At 41.1% G+C, this 23,484-nt stretch overlaps 1 protein-coding gene across 4 annotated transcripts; it reads right to left on the reverse strand.

Moving 5' to 3' along the window:
* Nucleotides 1–2,496: 2,496 nt before the first annotated feature.
* Nucleotides 2,497–18,827, reverse strand: C1GALT1 (core 1 synthase, glycoprotein-N-acetylgalactosamine 3-beta-galactosyltransferase 1). 4 transcript variants are annotated; one of them, XM_056334443.1, is made up of 4 exons: nt 18,728–18,827; nt 11,489–11,728; nt 9,107–9,774; nt 2,497–6,973 (listed from the first exon to the last, which is right to left on the reverse strand). In XM_056334443.1, the coding sequence occupies exons 2-4, from the start codon at nt 11,709–11,711 to the stop codon at nt 6,764–6,766; spliced, it is 1,101 nt and encodes a 366-aa protein (XP_056190418.1). In that variant the 5' UTR covers nt 11,712–11,728; nt 18,728–18,827; the 3' UTR covers nt 2,497–6,763. The 4 variants fall into 4 exon arrangements, with proteins under 4 accessions (XP_056190418.1, XP_056190417.1, XP_056190419.1 ...); XM_056334442.1 differs by lacking the exon at nt 18,728–18,827 and adding an exon at nt 17,943–18,191; XM_056334444.1 differs by lacking the exon at nt 18,728–18,827 and adding an exon at nt 17,479–17,571.
* Between the last annotated feature and the right edge of the window lie 4,657 nt (nt 18,828–23,484).

Genomic DNA, 23,484 nt, shown 5'->3' on the forward strand with positions numbered 1-23,484 from the left:
AACTGTTCACCTCTTCGTGAAAAAAAAAAATAATTAGATACTGACTGTAGCAACACTTGCCAGACAGTTAGGAAAATCACGTTCCTTTTAGAAGAACATTGCTACAAAGAATTCCCTCTTCTCTAAGGAAAACATTTTTCACACTTCTTTAGCACAACTTGCTGCTGGAGTTTGGAGCTAGTCCACCTGTCCATGGTACCAAACTGAGAAGTGTTTTAAGCATCAAATGATAAAACATCGTTTCAACTCTTGCTTTGGTAGTGACTCATCTAGGCTGATTTTAAAATGTGTTGTAAGTTACTATCTTTCCTGAAGGCAGCATACCATTTTACGAACAGACCTTAAGAGAGCTGCAGCCACTTGGGAGCACAAAAATGACGGCGATCCATCTGGTATTACCTACCCCTCAAAAAGCACTTTGCAGAGCAGAAGGTGAAACTATTGACAGGAAAAGGAAAGGAAAAAAAAAAAAGAGGGGGTGGGGGGTGGGGAAGGTGGGAACCTGCTTAAAAGGCAAATCACACTTCCAAAGAGGGCAACACCTTGAACATGCAAAAGAACTGACACTTGCTCATCCCCAGAGACAACACATCAGAGAAGTCCCAAGTATAACTGGGACACGGGGGTATGAAGTTTTGGTCCATATCAGTACAGCCTCCAGCACCTGCGGCTTCAACCTCCCTAAATAAAGCAAGGCCTACAGAACAGCATTTTTGGAGGAGGAAGGAAAGAAGGGGGCATATTTCATGGCTTGTAGTGTTATACACAACGGAACAGGGGGCTGAGGGAGTCTGGAGAGAAGAGTTAAAAGGATAGTGTGTGGTCACAGCTCAAAACCACGTCAGATCCAAACTGCAGTGCTAACAAAAGCCTACTTAGAAGTAGACTCCCTCCCATGATTTTCTGACTAACCAGTGCCGAGAGCATCTCTACAATTTATTTTTATTGGCATTTCAAGCGGTATTGCAGGAATATATATATTAGAAAGCTGAAAAAACGGAGAGCTCAGGCTACATTTCTGAATTAAATAACCACTTTTCATTTATAAATGCCTAACCTAGAAGTAAGATCCCATGATCCAGCTGTTTTCCCAGGTCTGTGTTAAAGTACTTTACTCACAGAACAATGAAAACATTCACTGCAGGGCACACTGATTTTTTCACTTGTTCCTCATATAGTTGTCAGAATGAGTCACTCGCAACCAAATTTCTGGAACCCACAGAAGGGCCTCATTAATGTGAACCATTGTCAAAAAGGAGGAAAGACTGCGAAGTGTTCTGTAGCAAGAGCTGTAACAGCAATAGGCAGGCTTATCTTTCCCACAGTTCAGAACATATGTAGCAGTCCCTGGGTGTAAGATATTTACTTAAATTTATTTTTAGTTCAGGCTAGTGCACAGAGAAGAACTTCAGGAAAATTCCCTCGAGCCAGTGAAGCTTTCTGTAAGCCAGCAGGTTACAAAAGCTGATCTTCATTTAAAGATATTTCACTTGAGTCTACAACTTCTGGTAGTCAAATACGCATAGTCTGTTACACATATGGAGAGAAAAAAAAAAACCCCACACCAACAAGCAAAGCAAACCCATACTTAGAAAACGTTTTTTCTCCACAGTAGGAGCTGTAGTTCTTGTTCTGCTCCAGTACTCACACCGCCCTGCAACTGCCAGATCCAGTTTGACCCCGACAGTTGAAAGTTAGAGTAGCATCACATAAAAGCATAACCTAAGCCTGAAACTTCAGAGGAGCTTTTATTGTCTGTTCAATTGGCTGTTGTTCCTTGGCTGAAATACTCTAGCTTTTAGGCACAGTTAAATTGGTTGTCACATACTTCCTGCACTTTGAAATGAAATAATTAATCCAGGTTAATAGTACTAGCAGGGTCTATTACAGTACTTAAGGTAATGAAAGACAGCTGTACCCTGCTTGTGCCTACCATGTCCAACAAGCAGCGTTTCAGATGTAAAAACACCTCCCATCTGCGTACGTGGAATATTCTTTGCTGCTCAATATTATTCTGCATGAACAGCAGAAAGTTAGGTTAGAAAGCACAACATTTAAATCTTAGCAGGATTTTTTTTCCAGAAGAGGTTCACTGAAAGAATAAACCCTTTTTAAAAACAGTGGTTAATTTTGAGCAGCTCTGCTTTATCTCTGAGGCATCAGCTACAATCAGTTCACTCAGCACTCTGTAACAATGTGGAAACACTGAAACATCAGGACAATGCAGAAACAACAGCCTGCTTATGTGAATCTACTACTAGCATTTGTGATTAATTTTACACTTCAAAAAAATACCACCTTTGTTTTCAAGGTAGCTTGCCATTTGTTAATAGCATAAATATAGTAACAGAAAACATAGCAAATGTGAGAAGCTTTTTGACTTTTCCTGGACCCAGCCAAGAAAAAAAGTAAGAATGTTTTTATTAGACTAAACCGTGCTGCTATGCTACACTGCTAGCATACAGGAGGGGTAAATGAAGACAGACATGAACTGTGTATGAGATAACTTATTTTATTTATTCAATTCTCAACTTAATTTTGATGCTAAAAATTGGTCAAAGGCACTTCAAAGAACGTATTTAAGAAACAAATCCTTATGGTGATCATTCCAGACAAGTCACCAACTTATATCTGCAATTAGGGACATGACTACTTACAATTGCAAAGTGAAACATTCACAGGTTTTAAGTGGCATGTACTGTCCAGCAGCAATATTCCATTCTTTTAGAGCATTAATAACATTTGTGGATTGTTTTAAATACAATATGGTAAAACAAAGCAAATTACACTTTTGGAGTTCCACAGAAGCTTTTCTTGACAGAAAAGGGACAAAACCGCCTTTCCGAGTGGTCCTGTACTGACAGATCTATTTTCATCTGTACAAGCACTATAACATCAGCAGCAGGCACATCAGAGAAACAACCCGCACTTTTCTGTCGCACGAAGATAACACGCCCTGCTTGGATAGCAAACTGTTTATAAGAGGTCTATCAGCTACACACTAAAATTTTTATTTCTGGAAGTGTAACAGAACAAACAGCAACATGTGAAGAAGAAGTGATTTTTAATGTATACCCCCCGAAGCAAAACAAAGAAAGTGTCCTTAAAGGCAAAAGATACCGGGAAAGGAACTTCCACAAAATGAGAAATGGTGCCAACATCACCAGCATTTAACCTCCTAAGTAAAGCCAATACAGACTGCACAAAGGAATTGGGAGTAAAAGAAGATTAAAATTGGTTTGGGGTTTTTTTTCTCCTTTCAGAGAAAGAGTAATACTATCCTCTAGTTAAGAATGGTGATCAGAAGGTAACTCTTTGCCATTTTCATTCTTTCTGAACTTAAAAAAAATAAAAATCCACTTACCACAAGGTTAAAATGTTACTCAGTTACACTAAGTGACATTCCCACATCCAAGTGCAAACAACTGATGCCTAGTAATTTCAAGAAAACTAGTTCAAAATTTTTAGATGGGTCACTTAAATCACTACAGTGCCAATGGAAGCTTTTAGGTTTTATATAATTAAGAAGCCTCTTTTAGAAACAAAACAACACAAAGCAGTAAATCTGTACAGCCTAAGAGAGCCTCTGTTGCTGTGCTTCGGAACGGTCTATCCACCTGAAATACGGTAGCCTCCCTGGGCTGCAGAAATACTCAAACTCAATAAATACTTTCTCATAGCACAAAGACCTGAGAGTGAAATAACAAACTACTAGTAGTGTAATATTGTACGTGAAAATTATACTGTTCACATTCCAGCGTTGTCTACTGAAACTTTTGAAGGTTGTAAGATACAAACCAATTATTTCAGAGGTATCAGCTCATTGTTACGGCAATACAATTCAACAGAGAACAACAGTCCTCTGTTATAATCACAGAATGTAAAAACCAATCTTTTTCTAGCTTGTCTGGAAGGAGGGAAAAAAATAAAGAAAATCTTTGCCATGCTGTTAGAAAGGCAGAAGAAATAGATTCAGAGGCCTAAGTGCAAGGACACTTTAAAACAAAGGATGGACGTTTGAAGAAAAGGCTACACTTATTTCTCCAGATAGGCCACCTATTTATGACAATGTAGTATGTTCTTAGCTTTACTCCCTCAAGAAATGGAACACATTAATTTATTTCTCCATTCCCTCTGAGGTCCTGCATGTTTTGTGGAAAGGGACATTCCTGCCTCGCTCTGCTAAATTTCAAGCCCCAGGCAGGCAGCAGATGAGACTTAGAACTTCTGCTAAGAAAAGGGTTCACCATGAGCTCAGCAGCAGCTGGTTTAACTTGCCACCTCAGCCACCAACCTGTGTGGAGCTCAAACATCTCGCTGCCTGCTTCCTTTTGTCCACTCGAGATTTATGCATGACAAAACTGAAGACCCAAAGACAGGATAGCAAGGAACATGAAGAGGAAATGACGCTTCACAGGGCAGCACAGGGCAAACACTGGACACAAATCTGCAGAAAATATGCAAGATTAGTTCTGCCTGTTGTGGCAGAAAATCTTTAAATCCCCACGGATGAACTGAGGAAGAAAGTAGTGATAAAGGAACAGCATAGTTGCGCATGGGCTGAATTTACAAAGAGATTAAGTTGGGATCTTGATTTCATTTTATAACTTCCTTAAGCATTCCAGAAAATTTTAATCACATGTTGGAACAATGCCACTGCAGTTCTCAATACCATATAGATTTCACAATTTTATGGGATAAACACTTAGCTCACGTAATGATGCACCTCTCAACACGGTACCATCCGCTCTCCCTCTGGACAAGCGTGCCTGACTACAGCAAACTGCAGACTTCTTCCTTTTTAAACAAATGCAGTTACAATTTTTTACTTAAGTCAACATACAATAAAGCTCGTGTCCCTTTCAATGTTTCAGAGGCAGTCTTGCTCATAAAAGACTAACAGATTTAACCATGCAGGAGCTATTTGTTTAACTAATACTTACGTATGAACCCCGCCTATATTCAAGGCAGGGAAGATGTATGTAATATTTGAACTCCATGAGGTATTTCAGTAATTGTCATCATGCTGCAGAGCAATGGTCAGAAAGGAAGTCATAACTCGCTACTGCTGGACAAGAGATAGAACCCCAATCTGTACAAGAACTATCTTTGGGAAAAAAAAATCCAGTACTTTATGGTAACATCCTCTTCCAGGAACATCCTGAAGGACAGCAGTAGTAAGTAAGGCTGTCTGCTACCAGTATGTGCCCTTTCCAAAACAATGACTGGAGGTAATTAGGTTATGTCCAAATTCATCAATATGATGAAGGTGAAAAGTGATAAAAAGATGAAAAAACTTTTGTTAAGTGTGGAATAAAGACACACGACATGTCAAACTTAATCCCATCTCCCATGCTGCTATTCACTCCATTTTAAAAAGAGAAAATCACAACGTTTTATGTTAACTATATAAAACATAGGCTTGGCCTCTAAAAATTTTTCAGTAATTAACACACCTATTTTGTCCCACACCAAGAAAGTGTTTTCAGTTAAGAGGCAGAGATACTCATAAAGTAGTGGAGAAAGTAATGCACTTCGAAAGATTCCTGCATTCAGGCTGGCTTACCTGAATAACTACATACTTCAGCTTCAAAAAGAGTGAAATAAGGATCATTTAACACTTTGTTCTGAAAAGGTAACAAGGAGCAGACACAGAAGAAATTCTCTACAGGGCGGCGGGGGACAGGGAACGGAACGTTCATGAAAGCGAAATTAAGTACTTCAGCCACATAAACTAGAAGCGTAGGGAAACAGTCAAATTGGCTTCGCTGCAGCTTTAAAATAGGACTGGTTTGTATCTGTAAAATTTTAATGAATAAGGTAACGCCACAATTAAAGCAATGTTAAAATTAAATGGCAACAAGCTATAATACTGGCTGAAACCAAGTTATTGTAATGTAACTTTGGTAAGATATTATACTTTCTGTTTTACCTGGAAGGTGTGATGGAAGAGAGACTTGTATTTTGAAAAGCATCTACCTTATTTTATGCTGAAAAATTCTGAGATTTTTATATCCATTCAACCAATAGGATAAGTTAATACAAAAAACCAACACCACAAAAAAAAAAAGCCACAGGTAAATGTCTTGCATCACCTCAGCAATTTAAACAACAGTAACTATTTCTGGATTTCTCCCCTAAAACAGTAGTGATCCAACTTCATATTGTTTTGTACAAGAGAGACTTAATTTTTTTTTAAATAATTCATAGCAATGAATTCCATTTCTGAAACAATTCAGATTAATCTTTTGGGTGGATCCCTGCCTATTCACAATAACCAGTCTGTCATTAAGATTAAGGCAAAGTAGACTTGACCGTTTTCATGCCTCTCTGAGAATGCTAGAGAAAGCCATCATGAAGTATTTGATTGTGCAGCACCTGATTTCTAACATTAGAACTGACCTAACAGAACAATTGGAAGGAAATAAGAGGAGAACAGAAAAAGGAACAGAAATACTGTATGATTACCTTTGAACCTGTCCACTACGTTTTTTATACAAATTCTTCCAGATATTAGTGTACCAGAACCACCTCCTATTTCATAGCTTTAGGGCCTCAGATCTTCATGAGCAGGGCTGCAAGGTCACACTATCCCAGTCAGAGCCAGCACCAGACTATTTTACACAGACAGTGACAGGAAGTACTGCCAACATGATTTTTCAAATAACTGCTATGAGTCATTTTAGTCCACAAGCTTCATGCAGGAGTTTGAGAAGACTCTTATTCATTGTACTGGCTTCTTCTTGTTTTCTTCAAAATTCAATTAATTCTCAGAGATTTTTTGCTTTAGCTTTTGTTTGTCTTCCAGTGCTTCATTTTTGCTCTGCTCTTCCAGACTCTTTGTCAAATCAGGATTGTACCGATACAAATACCCATATGGACGGAGATGATAAATCAAATATTCCAAATGATACATAGTCATGGAGTCAACGTAGTGGAATGAAACTGCTAGATCAGAGCAGCATCCAGGACCCTAAAATACAAAACAATTCAAAATAATCAGCAAGAAATGCAAAGCATGCCGTGGATTAAAGATCCAGGAAGAATTCAAACACATACCTGACTTCATGGTAAGAAATTTGCTATCAGCCATACATATACTTCAAAACTTATGTTTTGCTTGCCTAGTAATATCAGACATATGTGCCAAAGCATCTTTCCAAAATAAAGTTGGACAAAGCCTATTGCTTCTGTAATCAACCCAGCGAAAAAGCTAGCTGCCCTCAATGTCAGAGGGATTTTGCTTTTTTTTATGTCAGTTTTGAAAGAAAACCAAGCAGCAGCAAGAAGGTCTAAACGCATTGTGTTTATATATGTAACAATACATGCTTGTTACTCATGACAGCATCCACCCATAGTATATAAACCAAATGTGTGTGCACATGCACCTGTGTGTGTTCACACATTACAGTTCAGTAAAATTATCAGTATCTAACTTCCTACATACACAAAGTTGTAAAAAATAAATTTTGGAACTTTTTTTAAAAGCTTATTACTTTCATGGATGTTACCAAGCATTTTTAAGAGCTAAAAGATCATTAACATTTGTTACAACTTGTATTTTCTATCTCAAATTCAGCTTTGAGAACACTTTTCTGGAATATAGTTTTGAGGGAGGGGTTTTCACCAGATTTGGTTACAGAGCCGCTAATATTCCAACTCTAATTGGAACTAAGATTAAGTATTTAAAGACACTGACGACAACAACTATTATATAATTGTTACTCGTTCAATCATTACTAAGCTTGATCAATATAGCTTGTTTTTGATACCAGACAATGTAGTCTCTATCCAAACAAAGCGTGATAGGACAAGATCAAATAAGTGATTTCCATTATGGATCCCCACCACCACTACATCAGCTACAGATGGAACTGCCCACAGCTCCTAAAAAAGCAGCCACATCACAGATTATACAATTGACGAAGTTTACAATGCGTAATGCTTTCAGATCACTTAAATTTCAAGTAGCACCCTGCTCCCCCATTCCATCCCTTCTCTTTTCTTTCTTCCTTTTTTTTTTTTTCTTTTTTTTTTTAAACCAGAGATTTCAGATGTGGAACACAAAGAACAATCTGAAGTTCTTGCAGTAAGAATGTTTCAGCTTGTAAAAGCAATTTTTGTTGCTACTAAAAAGAATTAAAAAGAAAAAAAAAAGTTTTGCCAGCTCTCATGCTTCCCTCCACTTCTGCAGAAGGGATATAAGAGTCCAGTAATAGTACACAAGGAAATCTAATCGTGTTTCCTTGTTTGAGTCATGCTTTTATTTCATTTCTAGGCAGCATTCATTCTTCTGTAATATTTTCAATGGAATTCATTTCATGTACACTTTAACAACCTTCAACAAAAAAGTGAGTGCAAGGCAGCTACCAGTGTTCAAGCCAGGTAACACTGCATACAGTTATCAGTGATAAGAGAAGTGTATTGCAGCACATCTACCTCCATTTGAAGTGAAAATGTCCAGCAGGCAGTACGGTCTCATCTACCGTTACCCAGCAGCCCCTCCAGTAACTTGGGAATCTCTTAGACAATGGTAACCAACTATCATGAGCAAGTCTCAAAATCTGTTCTATTTCTATAGGTTTTATGCAAAGTTTGCTGTTGGGTAGAAGATAAAAGTGTGTCAGTGCCACTTTTCCTTTCAGTAGGCTTTAATGTAACTAAGCTATACTGTTTGACCTGGCTCAGTACAGTGGGCACACAAACCTTGGAATGAATCACGCTGATCTCTGTTCTCACTGCACACTAGTAGTTGGATGGCTGCAGCACCGTGTGAGAGAGAGGAGGGAACAAAACAAAACAACTTTGCAAGGAAGGTAGTAGTGGTGACACTAGACAAGCTTGTCAGCAAGGTTTCATCATTTTTTGCTGGCCACAGAACACAGCAAAACAGCAATAATTAAGACTAATTAGCTCTTCTGGAACATTAAGTTATTAGCATCAATTTTTAGTTGATCAGTGTATTTAACATCTACACAGGTGTTATCACGGGATATCACAATAAAACCATCTTTTCTAAACCGTACTGAGCTGCTATTAAACTGCTAATTCACACATCATACACACGGTAAGATGTACTTCATCAAATGGGTTCCTAAGGACTCACCTCTACAGCTGGGTAATAATTGTAATTCCAGTACCAGAATGTTTTTGGTAGGTATCCTCTGATTAAGTGATGTTCTGGAACGAAGGGATGAAAGGTTTCTCTGCCACTTGTATCCCTAGAATCTCCTGCTTCCACATTAATGATCTCCATGCATTTTCCTAATGCTAGGTCTTCGATAGAGGAACTGTGAGAGCATTTGTTTGTTTTAAATGCAGCAACAAATCTCTTCAGAGCTTCTTTGCTCAGAACATATCCTGCTCCTCCACTCATGTAGCCCTGTTTCACATATGGCTTAAACCTTCTTCCAAAGTATATTGGTTGTTCAGGACTGTATTTTGAAAGAAGCCACCTCAAATTGTCCAATATAACATATGTATCATCATCTGCTTTCATAAACCAATCAGCATCATCAAAATAATGGTCATATACGTACTGAAAAGCTTTAATAGTCTTCCAGTACAGTTGGTCCCTGCCTTCTTTGGTTTCTAGCCCCACAGTTGGGAAGTCTTTATTTTCCTCAGAGCTCATAAAAAGTATTTTATTACAACGTTGGGCCCAAGTGGCCTTAACATGCTTGGCTTTCTTTTCTAGATTTTGAGGACCAGTCATGACCCAACACAGTATTTTCACCTTCTGATACAGTCCCTCTGCAATATTTTTATTCTCATCTAAAAAAAAAAAAAAGAAAAAAAAAGGAAAGTTCCAAACAAGTATTAGACTTGATTGTAAAACAAGCTAAGAGCAACCTCCCCCCAGACATGTTTCTAGATCAGAAAAGACATACAGAGAGAAAAAGAGGCATTTGCTTATCAATGTACCAGTTAATGAAATTAATGTTAGATTTGGGAAGAAAACAAACAAGACCCCTAAAACCAAGAACCTAAAATTTTTAAAGCTACTTCCATTTAACAGGATAAAGGACAGCATATGAGCCACATCAAAATGAGTATTTGTTCAGGGAACTGTGGCTTTAGAAAACCTTGATTAGTACATAAAAACTGTTTGGAGGTAACCTCTTTATGGTTGTTGAAGGACTAATAAAAATCAAAAAGCTGAATATTTTTGCCATTCACAATGAGCACAACGATTACAACACAAAAAGGTCAAAAAGTAATAGGCTTTGTTACATATATTCATATGAATCAACAAAACCTAACAAATGTTTCTAAAACGGCCATATATTTTTGAAGGAAAAAGCAGATGGCAAGCCAGAAAGAAAGAATTTATCATCAAATCAAGTTAAATCTTATTTGTAAAAAAATCAGATTAAATAAATTAGGATGCTATGAAACTAGTATTATTGTTGTGCCAAAATGTTTTTATTTGCAGACAATACAACAGAATAGACACAGTCATCTCAGCTGCATAACAGTGTTTTCCACGCTGCCAAAGCATTCATTTCCCTCAAAGAAACATTTTCATTTGATACATTAACTCATGTAAAAGAATATTCAGTGGAGAATGAGGTCTGTATAACTGGTCCTAAAATAATACTGCTTATAATTCATGCAACAACAGATCAGATTTCTTTGTAACAATGTTCTACAATTACATGTGAAACACTCATAAACTTGTCTTACAAAGTTTGCAGATTAAATACTTTGAAATAGCAAATTACTTATTATCGTAGTCTTCAGCAAATGCATTATACTGCATTTTTTCTCATCCAGACTGTCCCAACACAGGCACTATCTGTATTTAGAATGAACTCACTTAATGAGATGCCTCAAATGTAAATGTATGCCTGAAACATTGGAAGGGTCTACCTTCTCTGCAAAAAACAAACAAAACAAAGTGCAACAGAATTTGCCTGTTTTGTGACTGCAAACAGCAAACAGCAACCTGTGTTTGGACTGCTGCATAAACCAGCTTGGCAAACAATGCCCATAGTGACCCCCTCTGCCCCCTCGGCTCACCCCAATTCCAAGTTTTACTAATAATTTCAAAAAGTTAATTTCTTTTTTTATTTTTTTTAGCTGTATCTAAGAGGCTAGATCAAAAGTTAGAAGTTGTCCAAAATTAGTTTCTTAAAGCTAAAAAACAGTTCAGTCACGTCTAAAATGCTAGCAAGTATATCTGCTTAGCAAAACCCTCGTTTAATGTCAATAGTTTATGTGTGAAGATCCTGCTCCACAAAAGTCTGGATACACACGTTTGTTCAACAGCTGGGCTCTAAGGAAAAAAATCACTACTGTAAATAATGTAAACAAAGAAAACCACCATTCAGTAGACCTCAGGAGAACACTTATTCAGATGTAACCTGAACATGGGGAAAGTGAAAAAAAAAAGGATTCATACAAATTCTTGCCAGTGAAGAAAGCAACATTTTGCAACGCATGAAAAGGAAGCATATTATATAATTAGTCAGGCATAACAAAATACCTTTATGCTGTCCAGAGTCTGCATTGAAATTCATTTGTCCTTGCAGCTGATTGTTATCAATATCTGCTGAGTGTTGACCATGTGGATCATTGTGAAGGACATGAGGCTGGATCTTAACCTGTTCTTCTAGTATAATGCTAAACAGAAGATAGCACACAAAAAATCCTATTGCTGATCCAAAAGTGAAGGTTAGAAGGTTCATCAAAGACTTAGAAGAGGCCATCTCCTGAAGGTAATACACTGTCAAAAACAAATGAAAAATACATTAAGCTTAAAGCCACTTAATGCAGAAATCAAATCTAAAACTATAGCAAGAAATCAAGGACTAAATATCTGGAACTAGAGATCTCAGTTCTATCTGAGTTTCAGCTCCCCTGGGTTTGCATGGAAGTTTAAGTACAAGAGCAATGCAAAAAGTCATATAAAATTCTACAACCACTGATAAATTTAGAACAAAGAGCCTATCGTATATCCTTTAGCTTAAAATTATAAAAGACAGTCAAAAATCACAATAGTGATTGTATATATAAAAAACATTCATTATATTAATACAATATTTATACAAGAACGTATACAAAGTGCAATACCTTAAACATATAATTGTAATGTATGTTCACTTCTTTATTCTTTTCATTCCAAGAAATCTGTGCTTTAAAAGGTAATACCCAAGTATTTTATGAAGCTAAAAGATGGTGATCAAAGGCAATCTACAGGTCAAGATAGAATACAGGCCTGAGATGTACTTAAACTCCAGGAGTAAGCATATTATAGGAATTCTTTAACAGATGTCAAACGTAAGCAGATTCTGAAGTGGTATAAAAGCAAATCTACTCTCAAAATAGGGCATTTTCCTTCCAATTTTAGGAAATACTGAAGACAGACTTTCAGAAGGAAGCGTAAGACGACATTCTGCATTTTCATACAGAACCACCCATTTTTAAAAGGCATTTGGAGGAAGAAGACAAAACACATCAGACTCAAGGCCTCTTCTACGTATCAAAACCCTTGTATTCCAGTAATAAATAAAAAAATACACCACCTCACTTCAGCCACACCCTTGCTCCTCAAAAACTAAAGGACTTGGCTGACCATTTTTACAAAATTAAAATGAAATCAGCATCCACGCCTGCATAAAGTGAGCTTTATAAATCCAAAACAAGTGTGAATTTGTATATATTAAACACTTGCAAACCAATTTCAGGCTGTTGAGGCCTGAGGCTTTTTCGTCTTTGCAAAGGACTGAGATATTTTCTAACAGTTCACGACTAAACTACAAAAACGTTGACTGGTTAATATATACTGGATTTAAGCCAGAGCCTTACAAACAAGTTGATGATGTTCCCTCCATCGGGATCATTTTTAATGCCCATGGGCAGAACTCTAGTTAGTTAGGGAGCCAAAAAAAGAAAATTATGGAATGTACAGAGCATCAATGAAAACCATCGATCGGAAAAGAGCTACAGCCCCTAAAACAACTCATTTAGCCTGCAACCACTTATGTCATTGGCTGTGCAGAGTCCATTGGAAAAAGACTGTCCCCAAGCAAGCTGCATGAATCACTTTGCAGAAACACACCCTCCAAATACCAGCTTTCTGTCTGTCTGAGTGCTCTCCTGAACGGAAAGCAGAGAGGACAGGATGCAGGCATGCACGTTGTTAGGTTGGCAATTTCAGAAATCATCACATTTACTGCACCCATGCAAATCTAGATAATTTGGGAGCAAAGCAGCTCTTAAGATGTTTTTCTTTCCACACTGCTAGAAAAGGGAAAGAAAACTGGAAGCACAACTCGAAGCACAAAATAAAAATCAAGAAACTTAAAAGGTTGCAACAAATTCACATAATTATAACTGTGGTTGGTAAGGAGTTGTAGTTCTTTAAAACGAAAAAGAACACTATACACCTTTTTTTATTCATATGCTGTCTTCCCTCAGTTCAGTACCACATCTTGGTGCAGACTAATGACTGCCTTTTGACATGACATCCTAAAGTATAAAATTGACTATATCACCATTTGTGATGCAGGCCTTGAAAAACACATTTGGTTCCCTGCTTTATTTTTATTGTCTTATATGCCAGTAACTTGGGAAGAAAACATGAGGACCTAGATCAGGTGCCTTAAAAAAAAAAAAAAAAAAAAAAAAAAAAAAAAAAAAGGCACAACCCCAGAGCATTTAAGGATTTAAGGACAAGGCTACCCGTAGAAGCAGCACTAAAATTATTATTTTTGTATTCACCTTCCCCATCTATCACCACAATGTCCCCTCAAAATGTGCAAAGGGAGAGGGCCAGAATAAAACAATGCTTTCTGTCAGTATATTAAAAGGTGAAAAAAATAATAATCCATGCATGCACATGACATAGCTATAGCACCTTCTAGAAAAAGTCTCCATTGCTCTATTTCTCAATATTAAGTGTCTCTCTGCCATACAATTTCAGTTATCTGCTCTAACAGCTGTTAAAATTACTCTTGCTTGGAGAGAAAAAAGGAAAATTACTTGAAAATATCTGCTACTTATTAAACTATGGAATTATACTAAATTACATAACTAAAAAACCAAAGTGTATTGGAAATATTAAAAGATAAAAAAGTACATTCATCACATTTGGAAATCAGAAGTTGATTTGAAGTATTCCATGAGCATAGAGGATTTCTGGGAGCAGGCAGAGACAAATGCTGAAGCTGTACTTCATATTTGATATGAAATGCCTTTAGTTAGTTTCCATTCTAAAATAATCTGCTCACCATTCTTTCAATTTTTTTATCAACAGACTGGACCACTACTACATACGTGTGCATTCATATGTTTATAAACTCCAACAGTAAACAGGACGGAAAACTTCACTTTTTCTATTATCTTTATATTTGACTATATAAATAGAGTCTTAACTTGCCAGCAAAAAATAACTGAATGCTGTAGCATTAGACTAGAACCAGAAAATGTCTAAAAGGGAAGTCAGTTATTATGATAAGTATCTACACTGAGACTCTTTATTGACATTCTTTTCTATACGGGGATTTATTCAGGGGCAAGACATGCAAAACATTTAAGTGTTCAAGGCCAGTTTGGATGAGGCTTTGAGCAACCTGATCTACTGAAAGACACCCCTGCTCATGGCAGGGAGTTGGACTAGAAGATCTTTAGAAGGTTCCTTCCAACCCAAACCACTCTGTCACACTATGATTCTATGACATACAAGAGGGAAAAGGTAAGTAAAAAACCTATCAGGTCACTACAAGATCCCCATTTTTATTTTGATCTCTATTTTTACTATTCTTGAGTTAAAAACCAGACACTATTAAAATAAATATCTACAACAAAAGCCTATGTTTAAACTTAATATATGCTCCACTGCCCTATTATGGCAGCTTAAACAAATATACCTAAATAGATACTCACATAGGTAGCCCTATTCATATCAACCACACCAAGAAATGTTTTGAAATTCTATCACAACAGCCATTGTAGATTTGGCTCCAAATTTAAGTTTTGTGAGTCAACAACTTCTGCATCTTCAAGCTTACAGAAAAAGTGATTTTTCTGTATTAAGGGCTGCTGAACCTGGCAACAGAACAGAGACAAGGCTGCTGCAACTCCATGTCCCCAGGTTCTGCCAGTGACAAGGCTGAGGATGTATTCCCATAATTGCACATGCAAACATGCATATACATGTGGCTGACCATACAGATCGATGCAGCTAAAAACTGTTCGTGCAAATACAAACACAGTCTGGCTGTATGCTGCTCCTCTCCCTTGCAGACCAGGACAAAAGTCTGTTAGTGAGGAATATACACACACACACACAATGTGGATCCCTCCAGTAACTGGCCTCAGACACTCAATCTATCCAGGAACCAATCCTGAATCCTCAGCTTCCCAGAGTCCCACTCCAGTTGCTGGTACAGACCTCCTCACCAGAGACACACACATGCAGATCCCCACAGGCATACCATGATCCCCCACTCAATGGCCTTAAGACATTCAGTCCACTCAGTAACCGACCCTTGGACCCCCAGCAGTTGCCTTGCTCAGACACAGATGCAAATGAGCCTCCAAACCAAATCCCAGATCTTGCAGTCCCTCCAGTAGCCGGCTTGGACATCCTGGACTCTCGTAATGCGAAACTGAAGATCCTCTGATCTCATTAGTACCTGCCCCACCCTTAGAGCTGCCTCAAAAGCCCTGCCTAAAACCCAAGCCTCTTACCCTACTTACTGGCTAACCCTGCATGATACTCACTAGCAACTGCAGACTGGCATACTTGCCAAGACTACAAACGCACTCCAGTCTCCCCAGTTCCCGGCACTCCAGACACAAGCCTCTGTGACTTACAGGCCCCACTCTGGTTGCTGGCATTTGGACTCCCACTCACTCCAGTCCCTCCAGTTGCTGGCACGACAGACGGAGAGAGGTCCCTCTAACCTATGGTACCACTCCAGCTGCTGGCACTTAAGACATCAGTATGCACACATTAACATAGCAGTCATCTCATCCAGGAAAACAGAAATGCAGTTTAATGAGAAAAAGAGGGCAGGCTGTGGTAACCTGGCACAGGGCATGGCCAAACATACTGACCAGCCACTTGTTTACAATTGACCAAGCCCCTTATCCCCTTACCCTTCTGTCTTCCCCTACTTGTTCCTCCTCAAACCACCTTGTTCCCTTTAGTCTCTTCCCTAAGCATCCCATAATAAGTTTTGTATAGTCAGAAGATGCTCTTCTCCCGCATTTTGTAGGCAGTTACCCCCCTCAATCCTCCAGAGCCTTCCTGTTGACTTATCTTGATGTGAGTCACACCCGGGCAACGGTGCCAATGACCCTCCAGTGACAGAGCTGGCGGCTGCTTCCTCTGATGAGATTCATGCCCCCCGCCCCCCCTGCCCCCATTGTGTGGTCCTGGTGATGATGAGCCTCTTAACATCTTAATCTAAAATACATTTCCCACTTTGCTAGCTGTTCCAACGAGATTAAAATCACCTTCCTAAACCAAAGTAATCTCAGTGAATCCCCATGCAATAGGAATATACGATACTGAAGCTTGCCCCATGCCCACTCCTAAAAAAACCAACCAACCAAACAAAAAAAGCTTTAAATTTAATACTTCTAAGCAAACTCAGACTGTGTAAGTTTTTGAACTTGTTTCAAGAGGAAACACGTTCAACAAAAAAACCCACAAACAAATCTGGGATTTTGAAACTTACAGAACGTGGGACATAACTCCTAGATATTTTTATACAAGTTTTTCTCAGTATCATTCCATAATCACTTTAAGATTTGATAAATTAACTATGAGAAATATGGCTAGCCTACACATACAGCTGGTTCTTCCTTGTATCCCTTACTGAAGAAGTGAGGGGGAAGCTCTGAGGCGTCAGCATGAAACCGAACATAAACGTTCCTTGAGAGCTGCATAATTAGCAATGAAATTGATCTCTACTACCACGTCCTTAACAGTCAAGCAACACGTCAGAATAATTCAAGTCAAAACACAGAAAACTTAAATCAGCTGTGCAATGCCCAAGAAAGGTCTTCTGCTCAAAGTCCCATTATTTCTACAAGCTTTATACATACACATTCATATGCTTCTAAAATGAAGCATGTGCACAAGCTGCACATTGACTAATATTGCCTGCATCAACAATTACTAGGAAACCGTGGCAGTTCACATCAACTAAGCACAGATTATATTTTTCACCTTCGAAAACATTTTGTGTTTTTTTAAAAAAAACTAATCTGATGTTCTAAGCATTTCTTTGGAGAGGAGCTTTTCCCATCAACAACTCTTGGTTGGTCTGTCAAAAACCACAGACGACAAAAGCAGGGTATTTGGGTGCAGGCGGCCAGTAACAGCACTGAAAGAAGATGTGCAACAACCCCGCAGCACAGGTGAGACGGCAGAGAGAGCTCCTTCCTCATTCCCACAGCGGACACCCTCCCACAGCAACAGGTCACCCTGCCCAGCGCCCGGCCCCCCAGCCCGCTGCTCACCCAGCCCGCGCTGCACGGAACTGCGCCGTCGGCCCAGGAAGTCCCCGTTACACGGAGCAGGCGGCGGACGGCTGGGAGCAGCCGGCCGCTCCCGCCCCGCAAGGCACCTCGCTCCCTCCCCCGGGGCTCCGAGGGACTCGCTGGCTTCCAAGGAGACCCCTCCCTCGGAGCCCCCCCCGCCCCGGGCTGCCAGGCACCTGCCGTCCCCGCAACCGCGGCTCCTGCGCGCACCCCCCCGCCGCCACCGCCGGGGTGAAACGCACCGCCCCGGCCACCACCTCCCGCCCCGTCACGGCGGGCAGGCACCTTCCGCACCTTCCCTCACGCCGCCTCCCCGGCCAGGGCGCTGCCTTCAGAGGCCTGCCCGCCGGCCTGCCCACGGCGACGGCGCGGCCCGGGACCCGCCGCCGCCCCCCCAGCGCCGCTCGCCCGCGCGGCCGGGCCGGGTCGCCCCCTCCCCTCACCTCGCCGCCCGGCGGGGGCCCGGCGCGCGCTCAGCCGCGCGGCCCGCAGGCAGCCGTTGGCCGCGCGCAGGGGAGGCCGCCGCCAGACCCGCCGCCCCGCGCCGCCGCCGCCGCCGGCACCATCCCGCTGCCCCGCGCTGCGCACCCCCGAGCGGGGGGCGGCCGGCCCGGCCCCGCCGCCCGCTCATTGGGCGGCCGGTGCCGGGGGGCGTGGCCGGCCCCGGCGCACGCAGTTAACCCCTGCCCGCCGCGCGGGCCCGCCGCGTGGCAGCTCGCTCGTTCCCCCTCGTGCTCTCTCGCGCGCGCGGCGTCGGCACCGGGCGCGGCCGGTAGAGGGAGCGCGCTCCCCCCCAGCAGCTCTGTCCCCCGCGCGGGGATCGCGCGTGGGGACGGGAGCCCGGCCCGCCTTCCCCCTCCGCCCCGCCGCCGGCAGCGCCGCCACGTCGCCGGGCCGGGCGGCGGGCAGAGCCTGCGCCTGCCCTGCGGGGAGGGTGAGGGCGGGCGCCCCTGGCCGGGGCCGCTGCCGCTGCCGCAGCCGCAGAGTGAGGGCGGGGGGCCGCCTTGCCTGCCGTGCTCGGCGGCGCGGTCAGGGCTCTGGGGCGTGAGGGCGGAAAAACAGCACCGGGCGGGAAGCGAGGAGCATGCGGGGGCACGGGAGAGGCGGGAGAGCGTCACCTCCGTTTGACTACCCAAAGGTTTGCAGCGGCGGGGTGTCCTGGTGTCCTCAGGCAGCCCTGGGCAGGGAGCGCCGCGGGCAGCCTGTACCCGCCCTCCCGCCGCGTTACCTGGCCCCGGGCCGTGCCGGGGAGCAGCGGTGCCGTGTGCTCAGGCCGGGCTGCGGAGCTCCGCTGGCTTGCGGCCCCTCATTCCCTTCCCTGCAGCCGGTCTGGAGCCGCTGCACTTCCAAAATGCCATTAGGCAACTGCAAGGGACGTTGCTAGGTAACCGAGCCCTCTGAAATCGTTTCTTATCTCCCTGGCTAAAGCTGCCTACCTTTTTCACATCTCTGACGTTTCTCTCTTGATATCTTTCCTCAGGAAAAATCTATTAAATATGAAGAGCGATTGTAGATTTAAAAGGTGTAACGGAAAGATAGCATTTTGCAAACAGCGGGGAGTTAATGGAGCTCCACAGTTAATAGGTACAAGGTTTTTGGGTTGTTTTTTTTTTAATAGGACTGGGGTGCAGGTGTGTGCAAACGGGCACCGGCCCATGCTGAGGGCCACTAGTGTGCCTGTAAATGAAGGTCACTGGATACGCACTGCTCTTGACATCGACTATATCACCTCCCTCCCTGTGGTTCTCAGCCCTTCCTCCAGCCTGTCCAGGGTTCAGTCCAAACCACAGCTTTTCTTCTTCATAGCTATAGAATTGCGCGTTTGCTTTCTGCCTCCTCTCTCTCCTAAACCATTACTCACTCGGGGGTGTCTCATTTCTCCTCTACTTTCAGGCTTTTTTCTCCAGCCCATCGGGTCATTTAGGAGATGCTGGCTTTTGTATTGGCTTAAGAAACTGTCATATCCCACGTGGCTCCAGGTCGTATTTTCTCATTCCTGCCTAATCCCACAGTTTGCTGCCCCCTTAAAATAAAAATTACAAACAACTTGGTGAGTGGTATCTCCTTGAGCTAGTTTCATCATAGAAGAAGGTGCAGAAGTGAACATACTGGTTGAAGGGGGGAAGTTTGAGTGTTTGGCATTAAGAAATTAAACTATAACCAGTAACAAAGACAATAGAAATTGCAAAGGCTGTTGAAAAAAAAAAAAAAAAGTTTTCTGTCTTATCGTTAACACCCCCCCCCCCCCCCCCCCCAAAAAAAAAAAAATTTCATAGGAGTTCTGTCCACCCATGTCCAGGGCATGCCTTAAAATTCTGAAATAGATTAAGTGAAGTTTTCAAAATGTCTCATATTGCAGATAATGCAGCATAGTTAAGTTGAACGTAAGATTTAATTTTGCTTGGTGAACTCTTAAGATTAGTCGTGCGTCATGGGAGTTCTACTATCAAGGACTGTGGCCCATGTATAGTACATATGTATATGTGTATATGCATGAAGTGCTACACTTTTTCATACTGATGTGTTCATTGAGCCGTTTTACTTTTTGTTAGGCTAGTTTGAAATGAAAATTTCAAAGAGAAAGAAGGAGGAATGTATGGTAATTTAACAAACATCAATCACGGCTTGCCTATTAATACTTGTGTAAAGTTTGCTTTAACAAATGTGACTGGATTGGCCACGTTGTAATAGCTGTTTAACATTTTATGGAGACATTTACATACCACCGTACAAGCAAGTGTTTTTTATACTCACGCATAGATGAGCAATCTGTGGCAGTTCAAAGTAAGGAAACAAGCCCCTCTGAGGTCTTGCATGTGTGGTGGTAGCCGGCACACTTCCACACCTTCTGCTGTGCAGTGAACTGTCTCTGGATGCCTATGCAGAGGCAAAGGTCATTTTCTTGCCTGGGTTGGAAAGTGGGAGCAGGCCTGGTGTCCTCTCTTACTTGCAGGGCGTGTAGATCTGCTTGACCACAGTCCCTTTCTATATAGATGTGCTAGTTCTACATGAGACTCTCCTCTGCTACTGACAAAGCCCAGCAGTGATGGGGGGACACTGGTGTCATGGTAATATGGCAATGAGATTCACACCACTTACCTTCTGGTGTGTGTGGCTAGGAACAAATGAAAGGTGAATTAAATTTTTAGGAGTTTAATTTAAAAGAAAATAAATCCCTTTGGTCTTCATGTCAGTATATACAAAAGAATGTGATCTTTCCCTGCTTAGGAGGGCTAGCTGTATTCAACATCAAGACTGTTTCCTGCATACTTCCAAAAGGTGCAGGGCAAAAGCAGGGTAGCAGGCCCTGAATCCCTTTACTCATCACTAGGTAGGTCGTCATGAGCTACTTGGGTGGGCATCTTCACCCCTACGCCCTCTGAAGAGCCCTCCAGAGTACATACCTACCATAAAAGCCCACTTACAGATCAGCTGCTGATCTCAGCTCTCTTCGTTTCCGAGCGCAGGAGTCTGAGGATACAAGTTTCTAAATCAGCTGACACAAAGTTAAGGTGGAAAACGCAACAGCTGTTGTAGGCTATGCAATTTGGCAAGGCACTGCCTACGCACATAGGATTTAAATATTTAATTGCATATCTAATAAATATCTGTGGTGAAACTGTGTTTTCCTTCTGTAAGCAGCTTTCTACACGCTAATGGCTGACAAGGAACCAGCTTTACCAGATCAGATTCTACATACTTCCATTGAAAACTATTTTGTTTTAACATTTTGTTCAATTATAAATGGTCATATCTTGACTTCGTTTATGCCATTGCTTTTATGGATCATCAGCAAGACCATGAAAATATATATTAATTCTGTATATTTTGACTGAATATAATAAAATAATTCTGTATATTTTGACTGAAAGCTACTTCTGTATTCTCTGTTCACTATTTAGTCAAACAGACAACCAGATTAAATGTAATGCCTTGTTAGCGTAATATTATAAAAAATCCCACTAACCTGACTGTTCCGATTCAGTGAGGCCATTCCTCTCTAAAGAACCCGTTCCCCATTCTGTGTCAACTGATGAACCCACAAATTGTAGCTGCAGGCACACTGGACCACATCAAGTACTAGAATTATCCATGCCTACTCTAATTCCTAGAGCAGAACAAAGGCCTTTTGGAAAGTGGAGTTTCAATTTACCACCAAATGATCTTAAAGGTCTTTTCCAACCTAAGCGATTCTGTGATTCCACCATACCTTTGTCCGCTTGACATGAGACGGGACACACTGATTTGCTGCTGCGGTGTCCTGGAACAGTCAGAACCATATATGGAACTGTAAAACTAGTTTAACTTATTTACTGTAATCTGATTACTGTGTGAGATGAAGCAGATTATAATAAAGAAGTAAGAGGGTTCTCCATGCTGAGGTACATGACCCCACCTTCCTTTTACCCATAAGGTCACCAGCTGGCTGAAAGTTTGTTATATCCTGTTATGATACGGAACTTTACTCACTGTATTTCTTGCACAAACAATAGTGGAATTGCCATGTAATAATACACATTACTGATCTGTGAAGCTAGAAGTACTGTCTGCATTTAAACAAAGTACAATCTACACTGCTATTCATGTTAACCAGATCTGCTTGCAACAAATAATTGACTTAAAAGAAACCATTGTGAACTTACAGATTAGTATTCAGAGTGTGCCAAAAACTTGAGTGATACATTTTGAGTGGCTGAATAAGGAATTAATCACTGGATCTTGCTAAAAATGAGGAATTTTAAAGAACACTTTTAAAATGATTGAAGTAAAGGGGCTTTGTTCGTTATCAGAATCAAAGAATATTAAATGTCTTTGTATTTTGATTGCAAATATCAGGCAAAATGTAATAAGCTATCATTCTGGAAATTCTGCAAGAAAAACACCTCTCAGTGTTTCCATCGTGCTTACAGACCTTCCTCAAAGCCTACTTCAGAATGCTCTGGACTACATCCATATTTCTATGGATGAAACAGTGCCAGGTACCATTCTTTGACGTAATAGTTTTAAGATTTTTCAGTTCAAAGTAAATCGAGGGCTGTGTTGTAGCCCACCAGAATGAGATTTTCCTATCACAAAACTGAGAGAATGACACTAATTTTCAGTGCTGTGGAACACGGTGGGAAGCACACAGGAGCACTGATGGGTTAGGAAGTCTGCTGGGATTCCCTTGGAGGGCTGCACTGTGGATGGACTGAAACTTCAGTCTTGTCCGTACTGCTCTTTAGAAATAGCTCCTGGCAAGCGTTACCCCGTAAACCTCGCCCAGAGATTTTCTCAAGGAGTGCTGTTCGGCATGGATATAAATCCCACTGACGAGTGTGCTGATAATCAGTCAGCCTCCCGTACTTGAATTTATTTACTTTCTGGACCTGATTTATTTATAGAAATGGCCTCACAAAACGTGCTTTAAGCACTTAAGAAAAATGTCTCTGCATGTATTCTTGTTACTGATGCATTTCTCTACAGATAAGTATATTTCCGTCTATTTTGCAGATGCAGGCAACTTAAAAGTTAGCCAGGGCAAGTGCAAATATTTTCTCTGTCAAATCCTACAATAATAATAATAAAATAATGAATTCTGTAATAATAAAATCTCTAATTAAAAGAGATGCATTTCACAACAGCTTGAGATGTAGCCAACACTTGCGAGTACATTCTTTTGCTTGCCTATCTTGTAGCTGTTCCTGGCAAAAGCAAAGGGGTTCAGGAGATTGTCCTATGCTAAAAGGAGATTCAAAGTAATGCTGCTATGAAGTATCATTCTTGTATAATTGTATTTCTATGAGAGCTGATAGAAGATTTTAGTTGGCTCATCTTTCTTTTCTTTTTTAAGAAAACCACAAAAAAACCACTTAATAAAAATGTTGGAATTCATATTGGAAATTATCCTGTTAAATTACTAGAAATACCCACGTTATTATCTGGCATCTGTGATAAGAGATGAGATACTGTTTGATAAGAGTTCGAATGCAACTAACTCTTCTT

This window comes from Falco biarmicus, chromosome 4 (genome assembly GCF_023638135.1).
Source record: "Falco biarmicus isolate bFalBia1 chromosome 4, bFalBia1.pri, whole genome shotgun sequence".
In the NCBI taxonomy this organism is placed as follows: domain Eukaryota; kingdom Metazoa; phylum Chordata; class Aves; order Falconiformes; family Falconidae; genus Falco; species Falco biarmicus.